The sequence below is a fragment of the Planococcus citri genome, chromosome 2 (assembly GCF_950023065.1).
Source record: "Planococcus citri chromosome 2, ihPlaCitr1.1, whole genome shotgun sequence".
NCBI classification, from domain to species: Eukaryota; Metazoa; Arthropoda; class Insecta; order Hemiptera; family Pseudococcidae; genus Planococcus; species Planococcus citri.
In genome coordinates, this window is record NC_088678.1 from 54,831,574 (window position 1) to 54,850,518 (window position 18,945).

Here is an 18,945-nt window from a genome sequence, read left to right on the forward strand (position 1 = left end):
TTCTCGATGCTGTGAACTTTCAGCTTTTATAAACTTTATTTATTACAATGAAATTAATACACTAGTGTTACTTTTTCAAATTTTTTACTGACACAACTGTTCGGTAAGTACCTATTAATTTCATTTCACTGAAGACTGAAAGGCATAAAAAAAGAAAATTGAAGACCGAAAGTTCATGTTTCAGTTCCTTATTTTCATTTTCGAAGTATATTAAAATTTGAACAAGGAACTTCTGTCATTTTCATAATTTAATTACATATGTACCTAAATTTTCTTTTCTCAATGAACACTCCAGAGTTTGAACTTGGAGTATTCTTAAAGCATTAGAAAACTTTTTCGATTTTTTTTTCAAGTGAAAATGAAAATGGAGGCCCCTTCTACCTTTTCTGTTTTTGATCATTTTTTTTAAATCCACAATAGAAGCATTTCTTGCTTCTAAAATCCAAAATTATTCCAAATATGTACTTGTTGTTTTTTTAATTTTTACTAACACACTTGTTTTTATTCATAATTTTAATTTTTCATTTTTATTTTCATATTCGAAGAATTGGATGAGAATTGAGATGTAAAAAATAAAAAATGATTGCTGAAAAAATGCCATCAATGTACGTTCGATACAGATTTTAAAAACCGACCAAAAACAGAAAAGGCTGAAACTTGAAAGGGCATCATATTCATACATAATTATTTTCATTTTAATTGAAAAAAAAAATCAAAAAAATGTATAGTATTTATTGAAAAAAGAAAATCGAAAATAAATGACTATATAAAACCTAAAAGGGCCCTTTCTCAATGAAATTACTACGTTCCGAACAAGTGAACGAGATTGCTCGCTCTTAGAGCAAAATGTTCCGACATGTGTGTCAATATAGCGCACTTCCCTCGGCCTCAGCTATGTACATTGTACATGAGTATGTCCATCCAAAAAAACATCGTCGTTTTGCGTCACTGATAAGACTCTGAGAAACCCTGAATTGAAAAATTTGCACCGGAGTACAGTTAAAATGCACCACCGAAGATGCACGAAGCTGACCGATGTTCAATCAGAACTCAACGAACCCTACCGAGCATATCCGAACCTTATCAGTGATGTGTAAAATCGCACTTTTTTTGTATGGACATACTCGGATTTGGCATTAAGGTAACGATATGTACAGGGTGCCCAGAAATATCGAGTACCCCAAAGAACGTTCTTCATTAAAATTAAAAATATAGGTTGGCAACGTGAAATAGATTCATATGATCAGAGACGGTTCGGAGTCTTGCTATTTAAGGGGGGGGGGCAGGGTTGCCAAATCCAGATTTTGAAATTACCGAACACCAAATTGAAAAGCAAAAAAAAAAAAAAAAAAAGGAAGTCTCCGAAATTTTTTGCCTGCAAATCCATAAAAAAGTCAAAAGTATGAAAAATAAAGTGCTCAATAATGAAAGAACGCCACAAAAAGTGCTTTTTGGGTGCTGTTTTTAGTTTTTTTTGTTGAGAATACCGAATATATTTCTTAAATTTCCTTTTTTTGAAGGGTTTTCTCGATTTTTTTGAAAATACCGAACTTTTCTATTGTTCGGTAAGGGTTGATTAATCTTACCGAACAAATCAGGGAAATACCGAACTGTTCGGTAAAATACCGAACGTTTGGCAACCCTGGGGGGGGGGGGGGGTAACACGTCATTTGGCCGACAAAAAATTGTAATTTTGCCGACAATAATCAAAATTTTAACGTGCTCAGCACTGTGGTGTCAAAAAGTTTTGAAAATCGAATGCTTTGCTGTTCAGAAAAAATAAAAAATTTGGATTTTTCATATGCTTTGAGTAATATGACAGTAACTATTTCAGAAATTTTTCCGTTAAATTTTCATATTCTTAACATTTTTAAAAGTAGCAGTTGGAATGGCCCGAGCGAAGCGAGGGCAAAAGCTTTGAATAATTTGTGATTTGAAAAGTAAAAGAACATCAATTTTAATGAAAGAATTCGTTTTTTTTTATCTCAACATTTTTCAAAAATTCAATCATACATTTCTTAAAATTGTAACTCTGTAGAAGAGAACCAAATTGAGCCGAGTGAAGCGAGGGCAAAAGCTTTGAAAAATCGCAACTTTTTTAAAATTTTATCCATGGTTTCAGGTTTCTTGATGTTTGAAGTTTGAATATGACAATCAAATAGGCTCGAGCGAAGAGAGAGCAAAAACGTTTCAAAGTTTATAGTTTCACGAAGCAAAACAGCAGTAATTTTGAAGTGAAAAGCCAGTTTTCTACCACTGACATTCTTAAAAATTTGAATAAAAATACTCCCCAAGGACAATGAATTTGTGAATAATTTAAGAAATACAAAACAACAATAATTGAAGAACTGTATTCCAAAGTGGGTTAAGTCATTTTTTTAAAAAAACACGTTTTACGGAGATTTTTGCTTCAAAAGTGGGTCAAGTCACCGATTTTTCAAAATAAATTTTTCTACAAGCAATTGTTCTATGTCCAAAGAAAGAAAAGGTGCACCGACCTTTGAAAACAGAACAAATTTTAGCATCAAAAACTGTAAACGCATTTTTGGGTTGGGTGGAAAAAATGACTTAACCCACTTTGGAATAGAGCTCTTCAATTCAGCCCGAGCCAAGCGAGGGCAAAAACTTTTGAAAAAAATGAAAATTTTGAGGATAGATCGGTGATTTTGTCGGCAAATTAACGATTTTTCCGACAGCCATGCAGTTTTGAATAAACATCGTAATAAATGCGTGTTCTTATTCGCAAATATACGTAGGCTAATATTGGCCTACAGGGGTTTTTTCAAGTTTTGCCGGTATTTTCACGATTGGGATAAATTTTGGCGAAATTTTCGACTGAGAAAACGACTGGGGGGTGAGACACCCCCCCCCCCCACCCCACTATGGAGCCGGCCTTGCGTATGATTGGTGGAATGTTATCTCATTCTCTTCAGTCCAACAACCAATCATGTGCTATCATTATTATCATTCACTATGACCAACCAAAGTATTTTAGTAGAAAACTTTTTTAGGGGTACTCGATATTTCTGGGCACCCTGTACTTACTTACCTAACTTTTATTGTTTAGCAGGTACTGTATGTAGGTATAGGTAATAAATAATTGTTTCTTAAACAACCACAAAACAATAATCCAACGACATCAACATCTTACAATTTTAGCATTTTATGATTAAAAATTTCCTACAAGTTGAAAAACACACGATTGACACGATCATGAGCCCACTGATCCTAGTTTTAAAATAGGTACTTTACTTATGTAAGCAAAGAAAAAATAATCACATAATTTTACTAATTTCAATTTCAAAAGGAATTGGTATAACATGTCACGTATCTATAGGTATTTTGTATTTCAACTTTTTAAGCATCCTTATATGTACTTATTTGAACAAAAAATCAAAATTGCAGGTAATATTCACCTCCTGACATCTGTCAGAATATTTCTTTCAATGTAAAAAGAGAGACCTTTGGCAGGTTTATTCTTATTTCTTACTCATTTTGATTAAATAGAAATAAGGATCCAAGATTTGGCGAGAATATAATAAAAAAAAAATTATAGGAAATACGTCTTATGTAGTACTTACCTACCTAGTTACCTACGTACTTACGTACGTACCTTCCTTCATCTGACAAAATATTGATATTCTGAAATCGCTAGTCAAGTACATATGAACGTATGAACCTAGTACCTACATAGGTACAACCTATTATCAAAAATTAAAAAAGTATTTTCAGGTATTGAAACTTTTACTCGATTTTTATTGTTGAAAACATACAAAAATTTCACGAAATGATTAGAAATCTTGTTATTTAGATAAGGTTACCGTATACCAGTGTGTAATATTTTCATTCATAGTTTAAACATAATATGTCAGTCCTCTTGGGGTACATAGACAGCCGCGTAACCAAGGGGAGGCGACTGAAGTCATTGCCCTCTCTCCCTTGTGAGCAAAACTTCAAGATGCAACATACAAAAAAATGTACATTTATTCGTTTTTTGGGCCCATTTTTTCTGAAAATTAATTTCGTTTTCGCTTCGCTTCATGAAATCACGATATATCTACTCGTATAGTAGGTATACAGGATAAGTTTTTGAAAAATTGGTAGGTACCTCTAATTTCATTTTTTTTTAATGCTTAAAAATCCGGTTTTGCACCCTCCTTGAGGAAATCCCGGCAACGCCACTGTATGAAGATCAACATTAAACTCGAAAAAAGTGCATACGGTTATAAGTGCACCAGTTCGTTTATATTTGACAGTAAATCATCACATTATCAGTCACATCCATAAAAAATAATGTACATACACACCTATAAAAGAACAAAATGCAATAATCTTAATAAAATACTTATTTGAGTGGGTACTAGCTTATTATGCACTCTGCTGCAATGCGTGTTTTTACGCAAATGTTTTTTGAATAAAATAAGAATTAAGTAACTTTACATTTTATTCCGCTAGTTTTTCCCGTAATGTCCAACGGAAAATTGAAAAAACTCTCAAAAAATAAAAAAAAATAGAAAACCCTGGAAAAAGTACCTAATGATTATTGAGCAACTGCAGAGTAGAACCAGCGCCATCTGAGAGCCAAAACCATCGAATCGAATAGCGAGAGTGCCATTTTACTAAAGAGTGTCCTCATGAGTGTCAAATTTTAACACAGGTGTTGCTGAAAAATGTCACGAATGCCAAACGTCGCACGAAGGGATGAGCTTAAGAATTTTATTTGTACCTAAGTATATGAATATGATGCGATATTTTTGTGAACAGATTTGATTGTTTTTTCAAGTAAAAAATTTAATTAGCTAGGTACCTAAATAGATATGTAAGGTATGGACCAAAAACTTATAAAATTAAAAAAATTCAAGTCTTTTAGGAAAGGAACTAGAAATCTCTTAAACTGGAAATCCGTTCACTCACTCATTTGGATAAAATTCATAATTCATAAATTAATGGTCATTTTTGCTCATACTGGCGTCATCTCAGGGTTGGCCACCGAGATTTTCTGTTTTGCATGTCGCTTGGATTCGACTCTCTTGGAACGTGTTAACTTCACACACCAAATCCAAATCCAAAGACCTGGAATTCGAAATCCGTACCCCGAAGGCTTATATCGGGTGGAAACCTTAGAAGCAACATTTTCCTTTCTTTGATCTGAAGATGCAGGAACATCATTATCAGTTTCTTCATCATTGACGTAGTATCCCATAATGATATCAAATGCCTCGCGAAGACCGCGAGCAGGTCTCCCCATCATTTCGATATGAAAATAACTGTTCAATACCCACACGACGAAAAGAATGTAAACTGAAATGAAAAATAAATAATTAGACACATTTTGTTTTTCTGTCGCATGCATGTACAATGTACATAATATGTGCATACAATATGGTGCCGAACTGGCGGCCGCATATTCGAATGTACCGATTAGTAGAATACAATAGAACCACAGGGGGTAAAAACTGTATCCGAATGTCCGAAGCGAAATGACTGCCAATGTCCCAACAGGTGTATCCGAATGTCCGAAGTAAAAAAAAAACCTTGTATGACTAGGGATTCCCAAACATATCTGGGTTTTGACGAATATGGAACCCAATGGAAAGTACAACTACATACTTACCTTGCATGTAGCATAAAAATACCTAGATAAGCGTAAGGTTGATGAAGATGGGCTCGTGAAACCCCAAAATAGATTTATGACAGGCCCCCACTCCCAATCCTGGAATTATGATCGACTGTATAGCCTAATCCTTATTGCATTTTTACTTCAGGAAAATCAGGCTAAAAACTATTGAGAAGGCACAAAAATTTACTTTTTTACAGCTGAAAAGTCTAAACCCTTAAAAGGCATATCAAGGACCCCCTCAACACGCACATGCAAATTTTCCAGCCTTCCGAGTCGATTTGTGAGGCTTCTCTTCTCCGAATCGCTCTAAAAAGTTGATTTTGATTTTTTTGACCTTTATCGCATGCTTTTGTTTCTCCCTCTCAAGAATTTGGACATACCTCAATTTTGTAGCCAAAGTAATCTCCACTCATATTTTTCAAATCCAGCGTAAAATCACACATGTTCTTATAGTCCAAGAAGAGGGGGAGGGATGAAAAAAAAATTGTTTAAAACGTATGTGCCTATAATCTTGATTGAGAACTGAAGAAAATTCTAAAATATCTTTCTTGATCTTACAATTACGAGTAGATCTAGGTATACCTTTTCTCTGATATCTAACATTTGCCTATAGGCTAGTACGATTCATTTTAATAATCTCCAAATTTTCAAAACGTAAACCTAAATGTTCTTTTCCAATTTCAAAAATCAAAACAATTTAACAGGTAAGTTTTCAACTATTTTTTCAAATTTTTGAAATTGACAAAAATTATTTAAAAATTGGCACCACTGCCTAACAAAATATTTCCCTGGTTTCAGAAATGATATCTTTCTACAATTTAGCATAATTATTAATTAATGCGAAACATTTGCCAAGAAAAATTTTTTGAACTATGTACCTACATTATATTCAACAGATGTACCTAGACCTACTTTAGAAACCCCTGTAAGCGCAAAAATCCAAACGGACATTCAGATACACTTTTCGGGACATTCGCGGTCATATTGCAACGGGCATTCAGATACAGTTTTTACCCCCCATGGTTCTACTGATAACCACTAATCGGTACATTCGAATATGCACCGGAACTGGCATGGCAGACGCCGATTTTGGAAAAATGGTAAGCATCAGCCACGCGAACATACGTTCCAAAGTTAATTTAATTTGGATGGATTTTGTAGCTTTTTTGGAAAACTGGTATTTCCATAAAGTTGCTGAAGCTTCCAAAACGGTTTGAAATCACCTGCAATCGATGTGACACCTCAAAAATGGGGTACCATGTGAATTTCAACTTTTTTTGTCAAACAGAAAGGGAACAGTGAATTTTTCTTTTCAACTAGGTATAAAATTGCTGGAAAAAATATAGCATATCTACTGATCTGGCAGACACCGATTCTTGAAAAATGGTGTGTAATCAATCAAGTGGTTCACAAACAAGCATCAACCGCGAGCATACGTGCTAAAGGTAACTAATTTGGACAGCTTCGCTATGCGTTTTTTGGGAAACAGGAATTTCCAAAATGTTACTGGAGCCTCCAAAACGGTTCGAAACCACCACCAACCGACTCCGTATTACGTTGCAATTAGGGTACACGTTGATTACATATTTTGTGAAATTTAGAAAAAATTTCGATTTTCAAAAATCTGCTGGAGGCTTCATGAACTGCTCAGAACGGCTGGAAATCGTTCCCAAGCGATTCGGCTGATCTTAAATTGGGTGCCTGTACCAAATTCAGCTTTCTGGATCAATTTCGTAAAATTTTGATTTTTTTTTCATTTTGGGCTCTTTAATTTTCAAAAATTCACCAAAAGTCGAAAAATACACTTTAGAATCGGAAATTTTTGTTGGGGGTATATTCTTGCATGCTCTTTCGATCTAGCTTTATCCGGTTCAAAATTTTCCCTATCTGCAGTCGGGATTGAACATTTTCAAAACTTACTAACTTACCTATACGTAGAATCCACATATCACTGCAGAATAACAGCAACGTAAGTTCACAACACATCTCGGCTACCTTTTGGAATTCGGGATTTCCAATAACTTCTTCACTTCTTCGTGTTTCCGAACACAAATCCTCATATTTGTCTTCAGCTTTAAAGATGGATATAAAATCGAGTAATGGAATCATTAATTCATATGCCATGCTGCAGAGCAGAGGCATTTGCCCAAGCCAATGTTTCTGTAACTGTATCAAAAATTTTAATTTCCCGAACATCGACTGGAAGACAATGAAGGAATATTCACTTGATATACCAACTTACGTTACAATGAAAACATAAAATTGCACCCGAGAGAGCGAAACTTTGTGCCACTGTGAAAAGCAGATACACTACCACAGGTACTAAAAGTCTTTTTCTGTTACTTGTTTCTGAGATTGATCCTACGTGAAAACATGACGATGATTCAACATATTATAAGTATGAAGTTAACGGTAGGTGACATTGAAGTTGTATGTAAGTAAATAGTTTCTTCGACTCACAAACTAAAAATTTGAATAGGCTATCTAAGCAAAAAAAAACAAAAAAAATAATACTATACCATTATCAATATTACTACTGTTGAGAGGTTCTGGATAACTGGAAAAAGTGATTTTCAGTACTGGAATTAACAAAATGTTGACCAGCTGTAAAAAAAAAAAAAAAGAAAATCCAGAACGATGAGGATCTTTCAAGTCTTAAAATACATTTTTTTAAAAATTATTTATTAAATTATTTAATATTACGTGTAATCGGTGTAATGTAAACAGATAGGTGGTTGGGTACCAACAATTCATAAAAAAATGTCTTCGCTTCAGTAAAAGAAAAATGAAACAAGTCAAAATGAGTTCTTCAATTTCCGTATTTCAAATATGATTTTAAAAAACTTCTCTTTGGGAAATCATACGAGTAATACCTACTCGTGGGTATCTATGCTGATAAGTAGGCACATGTATTAGATTGGTACCTACTTGGTACACTTTATGAATTTGCAAACAAAGAACTTGAAAGTTGGGATCATTATTGTGATGATGATAACAGACTGAACTCACTCACCAGTACTAAATATAATGTAATTAAAGTTCCAACACGAAGCGAGAAACAGAAACATGACCTGATATCGTAAATACAAAAGCCCATTTTTTAAAAGAACGAATGATAATAAACACTATAGGTATCGCCAAATCTAGTCAAATTGAAAACGAACAAATGGACAATTTCAATTGCACCGAATTTAAAATTGCACTAAATAGTTTATTGTAAATTCGAATCACACAAAAACACACATTTTTGATGGAACATTGTTGGGTACAAACAAACTAGACTTCAACGTGTGACTAACTAACTACCGTAGGTATAGGGAAGTTTCACGGAAAACACATTCAGGGATGTATGCGAGGGTGGTTCAGAGAGAGAAAAAATCGGAGAGAAAGATCTTCTATCGAAGGGTGTTAGAAGAGACAGCGAGGGATGGAAAACAGCTGACAAGAGAGTATGGATAGTAAACATAAGAAAAACACCCTAAACTGCGTGTGGAAGAAAAAGAACCTGCGTATAAGTACATACATACTTACATCTAAAAGTAAAGGATCGTAAACGGCCTCACTATAGGTATAGTCTTCAGTTCTGGACTTTTCTTTCTAGTTTTGAATGTCTTATAATGAAATTTATTTGTCATTAGATAGGCACGTTTCTCTTCATTTCTTTTGTTGTCGTCATAGATTTTATTGAATGGTGTGCAGATGTAGGTATAGTTGAAACTCAAAAAAGTAGGTACTTTTTTCCTGATTGTATCAAAATTGAATCTCGTAACTTTTTTTTGTAAATCGATAGGCCAGTTCGAAAGTGAATTTTTTGCCCTTCCTAAAAAGCAATTTGTTTCTGGAGAAATTTGAAAACTCGCTAGAGGTTTCAAAAAGATCTAATTGAAATAATTGTTTTCGAATCGTGAAATCGTATAGACACACCAGACGATACCTGTCTTGCCGAAAAAACCATTTGTTATATGAAAAGATTTACGCAAGTTAAATAACTTATAGGCACTAATTTCTTATTTGTTTGAATGAATTTGATTTTAAAAACCTTAACAAAAATACGAAATTGGATTTTAATGAAACTTGCGAAAAGAAAAACAACTGATCAGTAAAAGTAGAAATTAATGTTTAGAGGGCAACAAAATTCAATTTTTCCTATTTCAAGCCCCTCCTCCCCCTTAAAAAACTAGGTACCTATACAGTGTCAAATCTTTTCCATTCTTCAATTAGGTCTAGCCTTTCACGATTTTCTGACAACTTACATTAGGTATTTTAAAAGTCACAAACCGATTTCTCTTTTTTTTCAAATTTCTTGGTAGGAAACAGCCAATCTATTTTAAAATTTTATTCTAGCAATGGTCAGCTTCTGGCATTTTGAAGTAAAATTTGTACCTAGGCACCTCTTCTTGTAGAAATTGAAATTTTCATTTCTTTTGCTGGAATTAGTTATAATACTTATACTCAACCGGCGGTTTCACTTCTAGTCACAATTAATTAAAAGATCGAAAAAAATTCAACACTTGCCAGTTGCCACTTGTCAGCTTACTAGAGCCTACCTACCTATATGGAATGATTTTCTTTTCTGAATCTCATGGTCGCCATATTCTTGAAAAATGCTTTGGTCTATTGATATCTCTAGTCTTGCCTAAATGTGGTATATTTTGCTAAGTTGTTGAGGTGTTTCCAGTATCCAAATTATCAAGTTTTCAGCTGTGTAAATAAATATATCGCGAATAAAGTTGAAATTAAAAAATACCATAAACACAAAAAAAATGATTTTTATTAAGTCTTCCTTATAGATATAAGTATTTATATACTTAGGTAATTCTAATTTATAGTAAAAAAAAAATAAAAAAAAATGAATAAAAGAATAAGTACGAGAAATAATGCACAATCACAACACCTTGACAAAGTGTTTCAATTCTGAGTTATAAAATAAGCTCCTTGAAAACTTATGTTTTTACATTAATTATAACTAAAAGTTCTTCCTGAGGGAGCTTTTTTGTTTTTTTTTCTCTTTAGGTATGTACATACGTATTTTCAAGAAACCTTCAAATCCGATTTTTTTTATTTTGGAAAAATTCTAGCGAAAATGTTTTCTTATTTTAATTACGAGGTTGTGTTGTGTTGCAAATACCTACCTAATCATATTTTTTAATCATTTACCCAATGAAAAAGGAAAATTGATTTTGTTTCTGAGAAATGTATACCTAGTTATGCGTTTCAAATGAAATACCTACCTACTTGGATTTCAAGTGCATTTCACTCTACGAATATTGAACCGTGTTTTTTTTTTTTTTTTTTAGAACCTTACATGGTGATAGAAATCCTCTGCATCTCTGCATTTTGTTGTAATGATTAATTTGAAAAATCATTGAAAAATGTAAAAAAAATGACTGCAGAAGTGGTTCAAATTTAGAGCAGTGGCATGAGGGTAGCCAGATTTTTCTAATTGTAAAGTGAAAGCAAAATAACATTTTCAAATGTACGAAAAATTAGAAACTTGGGATAAGTACCTACCTAGGTGGGTAATTTCTTGAAAATTCTTCATAAATTATACGATAATTTCATAAAAATTAGTAAATATAAAATGTAGCTTATTAATCATCAGACTATTTCTGCTCATACTGGAATTGGCTTGAGCTTAACACGGCTTATTGTAACTTTTCGGGAAGCTTGTCGTTTGGATGTGACTTTACTGGAAGCTGTTAGTCCAACACACCAAATCCAAAAACTGGAACAGGGAATCCGAAGCCCGACGCCTGAAAATCTACGTCGAGTCGGAACCTCGGAAGCGACATTTTCTTCACTCTGATTTGGAGCTTCCGATACATTATTATTATCTGGAGGTACACCCACATTATTATTGGCTTCTTCTACTTTTTCCGTCATCTTAACAGAAGTAACATCGCATATACCACAAGAAACAAGGACAGGTTCTCGTAGTTCTACGATTTTGTAGTAGCTGTAGAATACGTATTGGGCGAGAATGTTGAAAACTGAAATGCAATAAGTATAAAATGACGGATATGAATAAGTGATTTCTATTGATTTGTATGCCAGACACCTTCTAATAGGCACGTTAAGCATTATGAAAATTACTCACTTATACGTAGTATCGTAAATTCACTATGGAATAAGATCGCTATAAATAGGCAGCCATTAACAGTTTCCTCCTGACTGCCCTGAGTTTCCTTGCACAATGTATTGAATTCGTTGTTGTAGTGCGTAAAAATTATGACCCCAACATCACTCGCTACTAGGACCAATTGAAACAAAAGCACATATTGTAAAGGTTCAAAAAACGCACTTATCTGAAATCAACATCGAACATTTCAATTTCCAGTTTCTATACAAACTTGAATGCAAGTAGGTAAATGAAGAAAGCGTAGTGTTACAAAAACTTACGTTAAAATGAAAACGTAAAATTCCGAGCAATAGACACAAAGTTTGCGCTGTTAGGAATATCCAGAAATAGAGACCGACTTCCAGTGTACTTCCTACGGGAAACAAGAAGTATGGTGATAAAATGTAAAAATAAATATTTTCTTCAATTTCTATATAGAGTAAACTTGAGTATTTTTAAAAATAGGTAACACACACTTACCAATATATTTGTTCGCTACCGGATAAGCGATAGGAATCACGAATACCAAAATGTTGTGCAACTATAAGAAAAACAAAACAGATCTTTAACAAGGATTTTATGAGATGTGGTAAGTGCAACAGGCTACCACATCCAAGTACAGACCTACAGTTCATAGAATATTTCCCTATAGGTACCTATATTATTAACAAAAGAAAAAAAATATGCATTATCATTATGACATCCGAATCTGAATAAATCTACTTGTAGGTACTCACCAGTTTCAAATAAAGCATAATGCCAGTACCAACTTTGAGAGAGAAACAGAAACATGATTTGATCAGACAATAACACATTTTCTTAACGCAACGAAAAAAAATGAACACTTTCGAAAAATTGGGTGAAATAGAATTTGGAAAATTTCAACTGCAACGAATTTTAAATCATAATATCAATGATCAACTGCTTTCGATAGAAAACGAATGTAACTTGTAGGGTGAAGAACAGTATATAGAACAGATAAGAAGTAAGAACTACGAAAAAAAAGTATTTAGGGTGGTACGTAGGGATAGACTGAGGGTGAAAAACTGAGAGTAAACAATAATGGGAAAGAGAAGGTGAAAGATGGTGTGTAGCTTTACCGGAGAAAGAATCAGGCGTTGTGCGCAAGGATGGTTTCTAGATTTAGAGCTAGGTACCTATCTATAGCTATTAGAACGACAGAATACCAACTTTTTTCCAGATCTCAGGCTGTGCATCTTTCAAAGGATATCGAAGTTGCTATAAAATGTTAGTTAATGATCGAATTTTTAATTAGTGAAACTTGATTCTTTACTTGTGCACCGAGGGGTGACTTTTACTTAGCCTATTTCCAATTTGGTCTTTCTGAAGTTTGCCTATACTGGCTTTGTCAGTTTAAAAATGATTCATATTTTTTGCTTCATTTCTTTCTTTTTCTTTGTTTTCACAATTGCAGATTTTATTGAATCGTGTGCTGGTAAGTAGGAAGATATATGTAGGTAGGTAAGTACATAACAAGAAGTGATAGGCAAGTTTTGGTCGCACAAATTGTAATTTCTTTTAAAATTGTTCATTATTTTGTTGTAATTATTGGTTCCACCAATTTTGGACTAGATCGTCAAAAAAATGCCATGAAATCAGAACTCAACAATAATTGGAATTTATGCAGTAAAAATTACCGTGGTGGGGGAGAGAGCTCTTGAAGTTGATTTTATGAGCTAAAAATTCAAACAAGTACCACTTTTTTTAAAAAAATTATGCAAAAAATCATTGTTCATGATTTTGGAGGATTTTGAGAAAAAAGTTGTTGAAAAATGTTACCAATTCAATAGAATAGATCAATTTTTTAAAATTGTATTTTAATCATTTTCAGTTCATGGCTTTTAAGAGGAAACTTTTCGCAATACCTTCTTGTAGAAATTAAAATTTTCATTGTGTTGTTAGACTTAGCACGAATACCTACCTACCCTGACTGATGATTTCGAATAGGGTATAAAAAATAAAATTCCTAAAAAGGTTGAAAAAATTATCTTTCGTCAACTTTTCTGAAGTTATAGGAAAAGCTACCTCCTTCGAACCCAGGTCCTGGTTACTAAAATAGCTAGATTTTATGTACATGTACTGATTATGTGAGCTGTAATTTTATTGTTGATTTTCAAGCTTACAATGAATTATTTAGCTCACATGGCGAGTAATAATTTAAACTTATCAATAAAACAACTTTGAAATCACCTCCACTTAACTCAGCATGCCGAAATCAATTTCGAGTTTTCAATTTTATTTGGTGAAAGTTTTCGGAAATTTAAAATTTAAATTTTTTTAAAAAAAGTTCCAGAACTGCTCAAAACGATTTGGTGAGTCAAACATGGGTTAGGTAGTTATATCTCAAATTTCAACTTTCTAGGTCAATTTGGTAAAATTTGAAAAAAAAAGTAAAAAAAATGCATTTTAAAACTTGAAATGTTGACCGACGGTGTTCATTATTTTGCATGCCATTACGACCAGGCGTTTTGTTCAGTTCAAAAATGATCATGCAAGTTGGGGTATTTCCGTCGTAAGACAAAAAATTTATCCTCAAAGAAAGCGGTTGATTTTCTCTCTAAATAAATTAGGTACTGTACAATATTTTCAACAGTGAAAACTTTCTTGCATTTGAAAAAAAAACGAATGGTTCCAATTTTAATCGATTTACTCGTACGAAAATTACATCCAGAAAATGCAAAACAACAAAAAAAAACATAACGAAACGAACAATTGAATAGCAACAAAATAATTATGAAGTTCTGAAATTTACATATTTACAAGTAGGTACTCTATGAAAATGAAACACACGTAAAAAATAATTTGACATTTGACAAAATAGGAAAAATCTTCAATTTTTGTACATACATTTTAAATGTGTTTGATATTAAAAATAACACGTTTATTACCAAAGGAATTTCCAAACATAAATTATCACAGTTTAAAAAGTATAAAAATAATCATTTACCTAGACAAAAATTGCTTGTCTCGAATTAGTTGTAGTTTATCAAATTCATAAACTACATCTACTATTTCATCAATGTGATCCAAATCATTTCCAATCACTTTATTGTATATTTTAGACAAACTCTCATCAAATGCTCCTTCTAAATCGTGTCTATCTTCCAATTCAATGGCAATGTTTAAAAAATTATACAACGCAGTCAAAATACCTTTTTGAATCCAATCTTTCTTCAAACTAGAAGTTTCGCATTTCTCCACATTACTACTTAAGCAACGCATCAACGAAACCAGTAACTGCTTATCAGACAGAATGAGATTTTTAGACTTAAGCTCAGGTAAATCTCTGATAATTTGAACGGAAAAATTGATATTAACGTCAGGTTTTACTAAACTCTGTTCATTTCCAAGCGCAAGAAGTCGATTTTCCAGATTATTGATGAGATCTTTGAACTTATTGATCTGTTTCGAGTCGAATTCATTATTTTGAAGAATATTCCAATCAGATATAGTTCTATAAATTATTGAAATATCCTGTATGGTGTAACTTTTACACGAAGCATCTTGAGTAGAAAGACTGACGAGAAGATTCTTCAAACAGTTCCATTCATCTGCCGTCCATTTTTCTTTACTCATAATTCTCAGTTCTGAAAAAGCATCAAATATGTCGGCGATGCCTCGGCAATTGAACTCGCCGCATATTTTGGTCGCTTTTTCTGCAAGTTTGACAATGAAACGTTTGAAGTTTTCCGACTGACTATCGTTCCATTTCTTGCCATCAAAAATGTTCAATTTACAAACAGAGTTTAAACCACTGGAAATTTCTTGAGGACTAAATTCATCAACAATAGCACTTCCGCGAGTGATTAAATGTACGATAAAATCTCGAGCTGTTCGTATTCCAACAATATTCCACTTGCATAGCGCATTTAAGCTATTAACAACCTCTTGCGAATTGAATTCACCAGAAATTGAGTTCCCTTGTTTGATCAGTTCGACAATAAATTCCGTAGCTCCCTCTAATTCATCGACGTTCCACTTACAAAGAGCATTTAAAGAATTACTAACATTTTGGCAATCGAATCTGGTGATCGTTGAACTTCCATGTTTAATTAAACGAACGATTAATTCTCTAGTTCCTTCGAGCTCGTCGATTTTCCATTTGGACACAGCATTCAAAATATTTGCAGTACCTTGAGCACTGAAACCGTCAACTGAGGCATTTCCTTGCTTCAGCAGCTCCATGATAAACTCGTTGGCTCCTTCGAATTCTTCGATATTCCATTTACTGAAAGCGTTCAAGATGTTGGCGATTCGCCGCGAAGTGAATCTATTGATTAACGAACGACCGCGTTTTACTAATCGAGCAATAAATTCTCTGGTTCTTTCAAATTCGTCGATATCCCACTTAGAAAGAGCATTTAAGGAGCTAGAAATACTCAACGAGTCGAATGTGTCAGCTGTTAGAATTCCACATTTCACCAATTGTACGATGAAATGTTTACTTCCTTCCAACTCGTGAATATTCCATTTCGACAACGCGTTCAAACTATTGGCGATCCCTTGAGGATTGAAACCATTGGCTGTTGAGCTTCCTCGTTTTATTAAACGGACGATGAACTTTTTGGAACCTGGTAATTCATCAATATTCCATTTGCTAAACGCATTTAAACAGTTAACGATATCTTGGCAAATGAAAGTATCGATGATAGAATTTCCATTTTGGATTAACAAAACAATAAAACCTCTAGCTTCTTGCATCTCGTTGACGTTCCACTTGGACAGAGCGTTCAAACTTAGCGCGATCTCCTTGGAATTGAATTTATTTGCAACCGAAGTTCCTTGTTTCATTAAATAAATTATGAACTTCTTGTCTCCCCGCAATTCTTCGACGGTCCATTTAGACATGGCGTTCAAGGTTTTGGCAATACTCAGAGGAGTGTATCTTTCATCGGTTGAACTTCCTCGTTCAAACAGCAGTGCGATGAATTTGCTGGCACCTTCGAAATCGGTTATATTCCACAAGGATAACGCATTCAGGCTGTTTGAAATAGCTAAAGGACTGAACTGATCAATAACTTTGATGCCTCGTTTTACTAAACAACTGATGAATTTCTTTGATCCGTCGAACTCGTTGATATTAAATTTTGCTAAAGCACTTAGACAATTAGTGATACTCTGAGAATCAAATTGATCAGCTGTTTCATTCTCCAGGATCCAAGTTCCTCGACATATCAAACGACTAATTAAAGATCTGAATAAATCAACCTCGGCTATTTTCCGGTTTCTAATTTGAACACCACCTTCCCATACATCGCTATTCAACACATCCCAATTGGATAACGCTTTCAAACTATTAGCAACCTGCCAAGAGTTAAATTTAGAAAAATCTCGACTATTTGTATCTAATAACAGGTCTCCTTTCTCAGCCAATTTAACGATTAACTTTTTGAAATTTTCTCGATATTCGGAGTTCCATTTGGTACTAAAAATATTGGATTTTAATAAACTATTGAACGCACCGGAAATTACACTAGCTTCATTTCCACCCAAGGAATCGAAACGTAAGAGCCATTCTTCCACCAAATTACCAATTTCCTTGGTCATGTTATCGTTTTTTATTGTATAATTTAACTGCTTGGAAAAATCAGCGTGACGTAAGTTGGCGATTCTCTCTTTGTTACTTTTAGTGTGCACGTAACGTAATTCCTTGGAAAAATTAGCGTCATTTGACAAACTGAGGAATGCCTGTTTCATAATAGAATTATGAGTATAATGAACGAACTTTGGAGAATCAACATGATTTTGTGAGCTAGAAAGCACAGTTGTTCCTGATTCTTGCACAGGAGATGATTTTTCTGAGTAGTTACGACCTCGAAGATTGGGAAATATCTTTATGGTCGTACCTTCGTGGAAATAATATAACTGCTTCGACAGATGTGTGTGACCTTTGAAGATGGAAAACATTTTTGCAATTGAACGTTGTAATACTTTGGAATCGAAAACTTGAAAGTTTGCTTTGCTTTGCTTTCTCGAAGATTTGTTCGTTCGATGGCGATGAGCAACCCAACGTAAAGGATTCCTGTGAAATATTTCAAATTCATTTTAAATAATAGACACATGAAACGTTAAAAATTGACTTCGTTTGCGATAAATTTAGTAAATCTGACCATTCTAAAAAACAAAACACAGAACTGCGTCAGTAGAAATGATTTTCAATGCAGAATGCCACTCACCAATTTGAATTTTCTTCGGTTTAGAGTCAAATAAGGCACTAAATATCTCGGTTTCTGAATGTATAATTTTCTGATTGTAACTTCGATTACTTATTGTACGATAGCAAAAACTGAATCACACAAAATTTAACTGATTTTCGGGTAACTACTGAGGCGAAAACTGAAAAAAAAAACATAATTGTAGATGAATGGTTACATGTGAAGTAAATCAGCAAAGATCAATGATAACACTTTTCCATGATGAATATACTCACAAATTGAGACACGACGAACAACGACTCCTAGATAAAACAGGAGTGATCTAATGATGAAACTGTTGAAATACAATTACCGTTACCATCAATCTAAGAATACACAAATACTCGGAGATCGAATCCAGCTAAAATGGAAACAGACAGATTTGAGCACTTACTTAATTAGTTATCAAAGTAATAATACTGTATCTACGTTAACTAAAGTGAATGTCCCTCAAACAATACTTACTCATTAATAATTTTCCAACATTTACTAAACATGAGCAACTGAGTTGGTAATTGGTATAACTTTCATGGATCAAGGTTGGTTCATTACCAGCATAAAGTCAGTCTGCACTGCGGCTGATTTGAATGATCTCAGCGTAGAAAGCTTCAGAGCTTCGCTATTATTAATCAAATTGGTCTAAACAGCAAAAGTATGAAACTAAAAACTAGTCAAATAATAATTTGAAATAGCAACTCTCAAGTCTAAAGTCTTGAGGTCTAGAAAGATATTTGCATTTGGTATATTTGGTAGAAAATCCAAAATGATAAAAATGATAAAATCGTCTTCGCGATTTTTTTTTGAACGCGGGATGCGTAAGCGTAAGTTAACACTGTAACAGCCGTTCATTTCGTTCTTTGATTTTCAATTTCAAATAATTTTAATTTTCTAACTTTCTTACGATTTTGTATTTTCGATTTTCATTTACATGATTTACATATGTATTTTCATTGCAAAATTCATCAAACATTCAATCATTCATCCGCGATCTC

General features: G+C 33.5%; 2 protein-coding genes across 3 annotated transcripts; both read right to left on the minus strand.

Moving 5' to 3' along the window:
- Positions 1 to 4,223: 4,223 nt before the first annotated feature.
- Positions 4,224 to 8,952, minus strand: LOC135836474 (uncharacterized). The gene is made up of 5 exons (XM_065351335.1): positions 8,634 to 8,952; positions 8,140 to 8,224; positions 7,863 to 7,981; positions 7,549 to 7,786; positions 4,224 to 5,301 (listed from the first exon to the last, which is right to left on the minus strand). The coding sequence occupies exons 1-5, from the start codon at positions 8,715 to 8,717 to the stop codon at positions 4,961 to 4,963; spliced, it is 867 nt and encodes a 288-aa protein (XP_065207407.1). The 5' UTR covers positions 8,718 to 8,952; the 3' UTR covers positions 4,224 to 4,960.
- A 1,419-nt stretch (positions 8,953 to 10,371) lies between these two features.
- Positions 10,372 to 18,717, minus strand: LOC135836475 (uncharacterized). Of its 2 annotated transcripts, XM_065351337.1 has the most exons (8): positions 18,419 to 18,717; positions 18,190 to 18,314; positions 17,936 to 18,095; positions 12,476 to 17,781; positions 12,219 to 12,279; positions 12,020 to 12,111; positions 11,718 to 11,925; positions 10,372 to 11,610 (listed from the first exon to the last, which is right to left on the minus strand). In XM_065351337.1, exon 4 carries the CDS (start codon positions 17,664 to 17,666, stop codon positions 14,703 to 14,705), a length of 2,964 nt encoding a protein of 987 aa, XP_065207409.1. In that variant the 5' UTR covers positions 17,667 to 17,781; positions 17,936 to 18,095; positions 18,190 to 18,314; positions 18,419 to 18,717; the 3' UTR covers positions 10,372 to 11,610; positions 11,718 to 11,925; positions 12,020 to 12,111; positions 12,219 to 12,279; positions 12,476 to 14,702. The 2 variants fall into 2 exon arrangements, with proteins under 2 accessions (XP_065207409.1, XP_065207408.1); XM_065351336.1 differs by having other exon boundaries at positions 12,219 to 17,781.
- Positions 18,718 to 18,945: the final 228 nt, after the last annotated feature.